Source organism: Hibiscus syriacus, unplaced genomic scaffold (genome assembly GCF_006381635.1).
Source record: "Hibiscus syriacus cultivar Baekdansim isolate YM2019G1 unplaced genomic scaffold, ASM638163v2 tig00110694_pilon, whole genome shotgun sequence".
NCBI classification, from domain to species: domain Eukaryota; kingdom Viridiplantae; phylum Streptophyta; class Magnoliopsida; order Malvales; family Malvaceae; genus Hibiscus; species Hibiscus syriacus.
The window spans coordinates 1,045,486-1,058,032 of NW_024062828.1; the positions used below are offsets into that span (position 1 = coordinate 1,045,486).

Consider the following 12,547-nt stretch of genomic DNA (forward strand, 5'->3'; position numbering starts at 1 on the left):
TTTTTAAAATATTTATATAAATTTATTTATGGCTCTAAAAAGAATACTTTAAAGCCTAAATTCCGGAAGAGAGATTTAGTAATGGGGACTGGACTATAAATTAGGTGCGGTGTTAAAGAAGGAGAAACAAGTGTCGGCAGTTGACAGCGCCCAAAACAAAAGGGCAAACAAGTCACTAACTCCATAATTTTAGATAAAAAGTAATAACACTTATTTTAATTTATTTCAAAGTATGACCCACTAGATTAATTTAGAATAAATGAAATTCCAAACCAACCCCTGTTCTCATAGGTTTCTTTTTCTTTTCCTTCAAACGAAATTCCACCCCACTTTCGCTCCCAAAAGCCTATAAATTAGAACACTGCCTATGTCATTTGATCAACCAAAACAGAGCAAGGTTTTCAAAAAAACACAGAATCAAAGCAATTTATTTTCATTGATTTTATTTCCTTTACAAAATCTCTGTTTTTTTCTTTGTATAAACATAAAAAAACCTTTTTCTTCACAAAAATTTCTTAAACTAAACAGCAAAAACCTTTTTTTTTGCTGCCTTTCATTATGTCTCCAAGTTTGAGTAAAGCTACTTCTGGTGCTTCAGGCCTGGTTGATGGCCACAATAACCAGTGTTTAATCTCACTGGAAGGCTCCAACTTCGTTGTCGATGGCCATGTTTTTCTCACCGACGTACCTGATAACATCACGGTAACTCCTTCCGCCGACAAATCTGTATCCACCGTCGGGTCCTTTGTAGGATTCGACGCCGTTGAATCCGACAGCCGTCATGTTGTCCCAATCGGGAAACTGAAGAACATCAAGTTCATGAGCATCTTCAGGTTCAAAGTCTGGTGGACTACTCATTGGGTTGGTTCCAATGGGAAAGACCTTGAAAACGAAACTCAAATGGTGATCCTCGACAAATCGGACTCCGGCAGGCCTTATGTCCTCCTCCTCCCCCTTCTCGAAGGCCCCTTTAGGGCTTCCCTTCAGCCCGGAGCCGACGACAACGTCGATATCTGCGTCGAAAGCGGGTCCACCTCGGTCACCTCGGCCACTTTCCGGAGTGTTCTTTACATTCATGTCGGCGAAGATCCATTCAATTTGGTCAAGGAAGCCATGAAAGTGGTGAAGGATCACCTTGGAACCTTCAAGTTATTGGAAGAGAAAACCCCACCAGGGATCGTGGACAAATTCGGTTGGTGCACGTGGGATGCATTTTATCTTACCGTGCACCCTCAAGGTGTTTGGGAAGGTGTGAAGGGATTGGTGGAAGGTGGGTGCCCACCGGGGCTGGTGCTTATCGATGACGGCTGGCAATCCATTAGCCATGATGAGGACCCCATCACCAAAGAGGGCATGAATTGTACGGTGGCCGGTGAACAAATGCCATGCAGGCTGTTAAAGTTTCAAGAGAATTACAAGTTTAGGGACTATGTTAGCCCTCGGAGTTTGGCCATTGGTTCCTCGAATAAGGGCATGGGTGCCTTTGTTAAGGATCTCAAGGAGGAATTTAACACTGTCGACTTTGTTTATGTGTGGCATGCCTTGTGTGGATATTGGGGTGGTTTAAGGCCTAATGTCCCTGGCTTGCCGGCTACCAAGGTTATTAAGCCGGAACTGTCCCCTGGATTGAAGAAAACAATGGAGGATCTCGCCGTTGATAAGATTGTCTCCACCGGTATTGGGTTGGTACCGCCGGAAAAGGCCGATGAACTCTATGAAGGAATTCATTCTCACTTGGAAAATGTCGGAATCGATGGAGTTAAAGTCGACGTTATCCATGTAAGTTATTTACCCATACTTTTTTTTTTCAATTTTTAAAAAATAGTTATTTTATGTCTTCTAGAAAATTCATGAAAATAAAAAATTGGCCATGGCCGACCAAATCTTAATCTCTTTTTTTCCCTTTTACTTTGACTATGTTTAATTAAAATAAAGACAAAATTTTGTGTTATTAACTTTGACATGTCTCACATTTGGTCGGCACGAAACTTTTAATTATTTTATTGTTATTTCTCAACAAATCTTTATCATAAATTTAAAACATTTTTATTTTTTCCAGTCCAATATCATAATATTAAATCTGATTTAATCGTAATTTAAATATTTTAATCATTTTTTTGAAACAGCTGTTGGAAATGTTGTGCGAAAACTATGGTGGAAGAGTTGAGCTAGCAAAAGCTTATTTTAAAGCTTTAACGGATTCTGTTAGAAAGCATTTCAAAGGCAACGGTGTTATTGCCAGTATGGAACACTGCAACGATTTCATGTTTCTTGGGACAGAAGCCATTTGTCTCGGTCGCGTCGGTAAGTAATTCATTTCTGTCGGAAATTAAATTATCTTAGTGGTTAAAAGAATTGTTGTTATTGTTAAAGTTCATGAGTTCGAGTATCAATAACTATAAGGGTGATTGGGTGTTTATTGTCAAATAATTCATTATAATTAGTAATCACATTGAACTTAATAAAAAAGAAAGTGTATTATTCATCATTAAAGATAAAATTAAAATAGTTTGAGATGACCTAAATGGAATAATATTAAATACTTCACTTTATTATTCATATTGGATTTTTTGGGCTATTGGTCTGATGGGCTGGTTTCTTTTATAGGGGACGATTTTTGGTGCACTGATCCATCGGGTGACCCCAATGGCACATTTTGGCTCCAAGGGTGTCACATGGTTCATTGTGCTTACAATAGTTTATGGATGGGCAACTTTATCCACCCTGACTGGGACATGTTCCAGTCCACTCACCCTTGTGCCGATTTCCATGCTGCTTCAAGGGCCATCTCCGGTGGCCCGATTTATGTGAGCGACACCGTTGGCCACCACAACTTTTCGCTCCTCAAACGTCTAGTCTTGCCTGATGGATCAATCCTTCGTTGCCAGTACTATGCACTTCCGACCAGGGATTGTCTCTTTGAGGACCCTCTACATGATGGCAAAACCATGCTCAAAATTTGGAACTTGAACAAGGTTTGTCATTTGTACATGCTTGGTAATATTTTTATCCTAACACAATTACCCTTTTAAATATTGAATGAACTAACAATTTAGCCTTTTGTTTTGGACAGTATACTGGTGTGCTCGGCGCATTTAACTGTCAAGGTGGAGGATGGTGCCGTGAAACCAGAAGAAACCAATGCTTTTCACAGTTTTCGCAAACGGTGACGGCCGAGATGAATCCGAAGAACATCGAATGGAACAGTGGGAAGAACCCGGTTTCGATCGAGGGCGTCCAAGTTTTCGCCATGTATTTCTCTCAGTCCAAGAAACTGGTCCTCTCAGAACCGGCTGAAAACATTGAAATCTCACTGAAACCATTCGACTTCGAGCTCATAACCGTCTCACCGGTCACTGTCTTGACTGGAAAATCAGTCCATTTCGCCCCCATTGGGCTAGTCCACATGCTCAACACCGGCGGTGCCATCCAGTCATTAGCCTACAACGAAAGCTCGGTTCGAATCGAAGTGAAGGGAATCGGTGAAATGAGAGCCTTTGCTTCGGACAAGCCGATAACCTGCAAGATCAACGGAAAAGATGTGGGGTTTGAGTTCGAGAACAGCATGATTGTTGTTCAAGTTCCATGGTCTGGTTCATCTGGTTTATCCACATTAGAGTATCTGTTTTAGATTTTAATGGCTACATTAGTAGAAGTCTAAGATAGATTTATTTCAATGAAATTGAGTGAAAACTGAAGTATTTTTAAGGAGTTTAAATTAATTGAATGACAATTATTAGTATTTTCTCTTTATATGTGCTCTTTGAGATTTCTCTTTACCATATGGTTATAAGGTAATTGGCCTATAATTTTAATTGGGTTGAAAGGATATTTGGGTCAGAATTTCACATAAACTATGGAAAATTAATTAAAAATATATATATGAGAATCATACCAGTAAAGAAGGGTATTTAATTTTTCAATTAAAATAATGTTTTAGTAAATTTAATTATAGTTACAATTTTAAAAGTATAGAATTTGTAGCCCTATATAAATTTAAAAATATATAAAATTTATAATTTAAGCCATTGTAATTCCCTTCAATCCTTTTATTCAAAAAATATCCGTTCAATCATTTTCCTAGTAGTTTATTGCAATTGATTAGGTACAATTTTTATAGAATGGGCCTAAAAATTTCAATGAACTAATTGTACAAAAAATGGATTGAAGAATCCGTATTCCATCCACCAGATACAAGTTAAGTTGTTTTATTGGGTTGATTTAGGTTTCGAATTTAGGTTTAGTGTTAACAATATATCTTGGCATCACCATCATCTTTCACAAGCATATGCATTTCTAGATCACCATATGGTTCTCTCAAGGTACATGTATCTTTGCATTGAACATTCACAAAATATTTGAATGCCATTTGCATTTAATTCATTTTGCTAGACAGTCTCTACTTTTATTGCATAAGAATATTTCAAGTGAACTTTTATAGTATGATCAGACATAGGATTTTCAAAGCTTCCGAATACAATATTTTTAAGTCTCACTTGAGGTATCCTCAAATAATTAGGGAAAAAAACCTTCAATGCTTTTCTCTTAAGGGTGTTTTCAAAATCTCTTTTAACGTGTTGTTAATATTTTAAGGAAAATATATTCACAATCTCTTCAAAAATTCTTGGTACCCCTCTCATGAGGACAATCTGTTATGATACTTTTCAAAGTTTTCAACACTTTTTTCTTGAGGATATTTTTCTTTGAAATAAAAATAAAAAACTCTTGATCTCATATGAGGACATTTTCATAACTCTCTCTTGAAGAATAATTCTAATGTTTCAAATTTTCTTAAGGATATTTTTAAGTTTCTGTAAACATAAACATCTTCTTCATTGACAAATAAAGTTTGTCTTTCTTAAGACATAAAACCAGTTTCCCTTGAAATTTAAACCTGATCTCCATTGAGACATAAAATCAATTTCTTTTGAGACAGAGTTCATCTACCTTGAGACATTAATCTTCTTTGAGACATTCTCAATCTCTTTTGCTATAAATTTTAATCTCTCTTAAGACATAAACCTTGTTTCTCTTGAGACTTGAATCTCATTTCTCTTAAGTAGAGTATAGTACAATTCCATCTCTCTCAAAGTGAATAAAGTCTTTTCGCAGTTAATTCGGGGGAAAAAATTCGAGCCTTTTTTAAGGAAATTTTAATTCTCTTAAGAATACTTTCACAACCTTTCAAAAGAAAAATACCATTCTTTATAGAATATTTGCAAAAAATACCCTTTAAAATGACGTCTTTAAGTTTCTCTAGAACATAAATTTTGTCCAAATTTTAGGACATAATGTTAAAAATGATGCATTCAAGACAAATATTTTTAAATTAATAATCATGTAGATGTATTTAAGACAAGTGCATCCTCACATTTGGTAAAAAGTAAGATAAAAATTCTCAAACAAGTTACATAGAATCTTATCTCATCAAATGCTAAAGAGTTGATCATCACTTCAGAATCCTATCTTCTCATGTGTAGGAATGAATTATCTTAAAATTCAGAATAAAACTAATGATTGGATGAAATCTGTTGCTCTTTTGTCTTTTTCCTATTTCATTTTTTTAGCAATTGGCAAAAAAGGGCCACTATAAGCAGTATTCTTTATCTGGGTCAACTGAAACCAGGGCTAGTAGGTAACCCAAGCCCATAATTAATAGGGCACAAATGTTCCATATCCTAAAAGCCCACACCAGTAGTCAACACCAATCCTAAATCTAAGCTCAAACCGAGTCAACATCCAATCATCCCCCTTCACCTTTCCCCCACTTTTCCAATCAAAGTTATTTATTATCATTTGTCCCCAAAATTTTCAACCACCCCTAAATCTTAGCAACCATCCACCTTAACCTTAATTTCTTTTCTATCAACTCATCCACTCCAACCCACCCAAAACCTATATAATCATAAATATTCCTATGGTAGGGATCTTAAATCGGGTAATCGTTCAGGTTTTAGATCATATTATGTCAAGTTAAATCATGCGTGGGTTATGTCAAGTCAATTTAATGGTTTGACTCGGGTCAGATCAAGTTCAGATCGACTTGGGTTCAGGTCATTGTCAGGTTGATTTCAAATCATATTTAGTTCGGGTTCGAGTCAAATTAATTTCATGCTAGATTAATATCACTTCAGGCTAAAACGGTTCGGTTCTGAATCAATTAAATATCATGTTAATTTAGGTTCAGTTAGACTTCAGGTCAGGTCTGTTTATGATCGATTTTAGGTGAAATTCAAATCGAGTCTTACCGAGTACATATAAACTTCAAGTCGGATCATTTTCAGATGAATTATTTTTTACCTTTAATGAACGTCCAATTATAATTGCATAATATCTAATATATTAATTTAATATAGCATATACTCTATAGTCTTAGAACCTTATATTATTTGCTTCTAATCATAGTCTTACTCTTATGATCATAGGCCATAGGCCATAGCCATAGCCCTAGCCCATAGGCTATAGCTAATTAGTTATAATTATGTAATTGAAAAAATATAAAGAGAGATAATATAATAAATTAATAATTATATCTAAACATATAGAAAAATTATTACAAACTATTAAGTAGGACTAAATTAAATAAATATGAAATTATAAATTAAAATTTAAACAAATTAAACAACATATAGTGATCAAGTTGAAACAATTATAAAATGTAAAGTTGAAATTAATATTAAAATGAACTAAATTGCATTCATTTAAAAAGTTGGTGAACAAAAATTTATAAGATTTAAAGATTATGAATTTATGATATAATTTATAGCGTTTGAAGTTTATGATGTAATATATATGATTTAAAATAAATTATAAAAATAGAAATAATTATGGGTTAACTTTAGATAAAAGTATAATTTAAGGACTAAGTTAACAAACATGAGATTGGGTAGTATTATTGAGGTGGGACGGAAGATGATCCAATTGTAGAGAGTTGATTTAATTTAGTTTGGTTGTGGAAACCTATCCACGCAAATGTGGGAATACAAATCCCATTTTGAAACACAAAAAGCTGAGAGATGATAGTAAAGTCCAACGAACGAACGTGCGGGTGCTGGACCCCTTAACAGCAAACCCCTAGCCGACGGGGACTTGTCGCCTTGGGATTCAAATTACCCCAACTTTCTAAAGCACACAAAGTTTAAAGTTTTTATTTCTTTTTCTCTTATTTTTTTTAAATTAATTATTGGTATCTAATATTTCGATCAACTAATCCAAATCGTGTACTGTAGAGGCTAGTACGACTCTCTCAACTCAGTTTGCTCCATTCGCAAACGTCATGGTTTGAACCCTTAACCTTGCTTAAGGAATCTGGTGTCTCATCTCACTAGACCAACTGGTTGTTGTTTCTTATTTTTTAAATAGTATGAGATAATTATAAGATAATATTTGTTCATAATTTTATTAATTAATTAATATGTACACACACCCTATATATACAACTACTCAAACTCAAGACATCTGAAAAAAATATCCTTTTTCTACAGAGATCGCTTGACGAATTCCTTCTATAAATTCTAATTGTGTGTAATATATATGGTTTTTAAAATTAGATCGGTAAGTCATTGATTTTTAATTTGATTATTGGTCTAATCAATTTAGTATAATTTTATATTATATTATATTATATAAAAAGATATATATTAAAATATATAATTTAGGCTAATGGCTAATAAATTAATCGTAAAGATCATAAATGGTAATGTCGGATGAGTGGCGTGCGTGTTAATAATCTCAAAGCCTAAGTTCAAATCCTATAAATTGCATATTATATATGTTGTTAGGAAAATTAATTAAAAAGATGTTTATATAAAATAAACATGCCTAATAAATGAGATTTAATTTGATTTACTTTTATTTATCTTTAAAGATGAGAGAAATAATAATTTATTATAAACTATATGCTACAAAGAGTACAAATATATAATATCTCATGTATCTAAACTTGATATATAAAATAAAAATTAGTGTATCTCAAATCAATCTCTCAATATCTCTATAAAACTCATATTTCTAACATAAACTCTTATAGTTGTAGAGACTACAAAAGATTATATATCTCCAAAATAATTCTCTCTCATAATTATAAAGGTTGAGACCTACCTCATATTTATAGAGTCCAATACTTGGTCACCAAGAAATCTAATTATGTAAAATTTATTGTCTAAAATAAATATGTACTTATTAAATAAACTCAATTACCAAGTAATATCCAACCACTAGAATTATAATAAAATCTAATTTAATTATCAATTAAAATTTGAGTCAATATCTAACATATTTATCCTTACTATACATCCATCAAACATCCTCCATGTGTTATCACCATTATCACACCTCAAAACCTTTTGAGTTGGAACATCTCCATAGGTAGGATCTAGGAAGAGCATCTCTAGATAATGAGTCCTAAACAGTCAATATTCATCGAAAGCTTCAGTAGATATAAGAAAAACGTCTCTGGAAGGAAGATATTGAAGATCTAAAATCTCTGAAATCTCAACTTGTTGACATGACCTCTAACAAGCCCATATGACTTGCCAAAGCGAAATTCATCGCTACCCGATCATATCCACTTAGCCTGCTAGCCTACGGGTAGTCATAATAACCTACACCTAACATCATCTCCAAAAGCCACTATAAAAATATCTCGACCAAGAACGAGAAGGGAGATGCGACCTAGATGGAACTATGTCACCCTCATACCTCCTCATTGAGACAAAAAAAACATAAACATTGTCCAACAACCATTATCTTATCAGTTGGGACTCTTTGTCCAAATTATAAGGGATAAACTGTCTATAGTCTTCATAACTTCTTTGGTCTCATCAACAAATTATGTAATGAATGTATAACACCTCATATCAGGAAAAAAATTAGTTGAAATGCACCCCTAAAGGCAAAATAGCCAACACAATCCCTCAACCTTCTCCTAAAATCTTCCTTAAACTACATCATTATATTTGGCCAGTGCTTATAGATTCAAGCTGTAGAACTGCATGTGTAGGAGAATATCCCTTAGTAAACAATAGAGAAGATGTAACACACTATTCTCACTCAAATCACTCTTGTTATAAGTAGGAAAAACTAATGTGACATCGCTGATATTGAGGTTTATCGAGTCTGTTCACCAATAAGTGACAGATGTCTCTATCGTGGATGTTCGTCATGATAACATATATATTTATGCCCTAAGATGGATCGCTCCCCGGAAATAGCCCTAAAAAGCTTAAGGACTATTCCGACAGCTTGGCGAATCCACTGGGGAGATTAGAGAGTCAGGCCGTAATCGATTATAAGTCATCTTTTTAGTCGAAAATGGTAAATCGGGATGATGTTTAAATTTTGATCCTCATGTTTTGGTTGCATTGCATTGTACATCTTTTATTTATTAGTTGTACTAACGTGTGATTTGCATGTTTTATATTTTTAACTTTTGTTTTAGTCTGTTGGTTTTTGGATCGAGGTAAAGGATTGTGAGTTTCCCCCCACTCGCGTTATAACCATTCAAGTATTAAGAGCCTTCTAATTGTGCTATGTCCCGTTAGGTAGGAGTGAACGCTACGCTTACGTGAGAAAAATTATTTTTCTCTGCATGGGCTTTAGCAAGTAACCTCTGGGTTACATATGCCTTGTGTTTATGAGTGAAACATTAAGTTTCCTCACATGGACATAGGAAAATACATCATCTCGAATTGAACTCAACCCCTTTAAGCCTATAATAGGTGAGGATCGAGGGTCTAGCAGGCCCAAGGGGGCACGAGCAAAGGACAATTCGAGGACCCTGTTAGTAATACCAAATTCTGCTCGTTACATATTGAATTTTTATCCGTGGTTCTTCAAAAGTCACAAAAAGGGAAACTCACTCTAACTTTTTCCTCGAATTTATTTATATATTTTGCAAAAAAACATATGAACTAGAAGAATATGCAATTAGGTTTTATATTTTCGTACGAAGCCTATGAATTAGAAAAAAAGGTTAGAATTTATATGATGAACAAAGCATTGGGGTAGAAAACATGTCTGTGTAGAACTGTTATAAAAGCATGTCAGGGTAGATACCATGTTGGGTAATATCTTTTCCTTTCATAAATATTTTTTTTTCTTTTTTGTTAAGTGTTACTAACAATTTTTTTGGTTTATCTGATTTTTATCTATCTTATGTTTGCATTTGCATTTTCACATCATAACCAAACAAGGTGTTAATTCGCAAGTGATTGACCAAATCAGAAGGTTTTCATATCGATATAAGAGTTCCATAACTAGATAGTCAACTCCGTAAGAGCGACAACTTATAAACAAAGTTGATCGATGAGATAGGAGCTCAAAGTTGATCGAAGACTCCTGTTAAATGAACAAGATCGAAATGGTACCAAATAGTCAGATGCTAGTTGAGTCAAGAATGAGAAGATCCTTCATGAGATATCAAGGTCTCTTTCCTCTTGGAGAATTCCACGAAAATGGAGGTCTAGAGATCCAACAATTATAATAGGTGAATTAAAACGAAGATAGTCGGATCAACACTTTAAGAAGTTTAACAACGACTATGAAGACGATATCAAATCGTGAGAAAGGCCTAGATCCAGTAAATGAAGAAAATAAAGCTTGTTTGTCTAATGTAAGGAGAATTTATGGTCTGATGAAGGTTATTCTATGGTGGTCGCTTTTGGAACTAGCGCCTTATGCATTTACATTGGCATTCTTGTTTTATATTAGCTTATTTATTTATTTTATAATTTTTTTCCATTTTGTTATCATATTTGTATTAACTTGTTTTTATGTTGTTTTTCTTTTTGTTTGCATTGCATGATCATGACATGATCAATGTGATGATTTGTGAGTGGTCATCAGAGTAAAAGGCTTTCATGATGGACAAAGGGTTCCACAATCAAGTAGACTATAATAAAGCTAGAGAATGGCATCTTGAGGAAATTTTGAGGAAAGTGGAGAGCTATGCACCCAAAGATCGCATGACTGACGAAGAACAAGAGGAGATAAGAGAGATAAGAGAGCAAATGTCCAAGATGATGGATAAAATAGCGGCTTTGGCCAAAGGAAAAGAGACTTATGCAAAAGAAAAGTAAGAGCTCAATGAAAATAATTATGTGATGTCACATACACAAGGGACTACTTTAGAACAAGCTAAGTCTAGTCGATCTGAAAAATCATGCACAATCACTATTTGTATCAACAAGTTGTTTGGAGACACCAAGAAAATGATGAAAACTGTAGAAGTTCTGAAAGATGAAAAAAATCCATGCAATCAGAACTCATTGGCATTTGAGAGTTTACTTACAATGTCAGGAGAAATAAACCTGAAGACTCTAGTTCAATCTAAGCCGAGAGGTGGCCCTCATTTTGATCCTATCCTATATTATATAAGGAGTTGTATGATAAGCTTTTAGAAGCTCAGGAAGTGGCCCTATATTATCTGAAACCTTGGCAACCTCCATATCCAAGTTGGTATGACATCAATGTTCATTGTGAATATCATGCCAGAGCCCAAGGACATTCCATTGAGAATTGCACCACCTTCAAGCATCGAGTTCATCACCTATGGATCATGAAATATTAGAGTTCAAGATGAAAGGTCAACTTAGTTTGGTAGTTGATTATCTTGTTAATGTGGAACCAAAAGTGTTCAAAGATAAGAGTATCAGTGGGGCCATCTAGGATAAAGAATGTTTGCCGAAGTACGAAGCTCAAGTGAGTCATTTGAAGATTGAAAATGATAAACTGAATAAAGAGATGGAAGCCATGCATGATTGTTTTCAAATGATCAGACAAACCTTTAAAAATGTTGGTATATGAAATACCCTAGAGGAGTGGGCAAAAGGGGTCACTAAACTGAAAAACGATGTTGAACAATGGACAAGGAATTGCAAGGCGCATGAAGGTCGAGCCAAGAAATTCTATATGATTTACAGATTATAGAAGGAAGGCACAATTCAGCCGCTATTGATTTAGGAAGATTTCAAGCCGAAAATCAGATGTTGAATATGCCCATAGCCAATATGGAAGCCTCATATCAATGCCACAAGCGTGAGAATTATGCTGAGCTAAAAGCCACTAGAACCAAGAACAAGACATTGATGAAGATTGTAGATGATTATAGAGATATTGCATGAGAACTTCGTAACCACAAAGACTTTCTTACAAGGAAAAATGAACAACATTGTCTACAGCTCCGATACCTTATATGTAAATTTTTTTTGATGTACCAAAACCTTTTGTGTTCAATGAAAGTTGTTTTAAGATGGTCACTCTAGAATGACACCTTTTGCATACATGCATTTGCATCGTATTTGTTTGTTTAGGCATTTTTACATGCATTAGTTATGAAAATGTGGAAATAACTTATGGAGGGTTATGCAAGATCATTTATTCATACAACTTTCTCATCATCATGAACAAAAAAATGGAAACAATGGAGCAATCTAATAAAGAATCACAAGATCGGTTGCAAGAGCTGTTGAACGTGTTACAAACATCGAATTCTCTACAAGAAAAATCGAATCGAATAATGAAGGTGGTGGCAACCAAGGTTGTCGAT

The 12,547-nt window shown here is 34.4% G+C and overlaps 1 protein-coding gene across 1 annotated transcript; it reads left to right on the forward strand.

Moving 5' to 3' along the window:
- Positions 1-528: 528 nt before the first annotated feature.
- LOC120138544 (probable galactinol--sucrose galactosyltransferase 5) lies at positions 529-3,646 on the forward strand. Its single transcript, XM_039154006.1, has 4 exons — positions 529-1,779; positions 2,127-2,304; positions 2,608-2,975; positions 3,074-3,646. The coding sequence occupies exons 1-4, from the start codon at positions 559-561 to the stop codon at positions 3,629-3,631; spliced, it is 2,325 nt and encodes a 774-aa protein (XP_039009937.1). The 5' UTR covers positions 529-558; the 3' UTR covers positions 3,632-3,646.
- Positions 3,647-12,547: the final 8,901 nt, after the last annotated feature.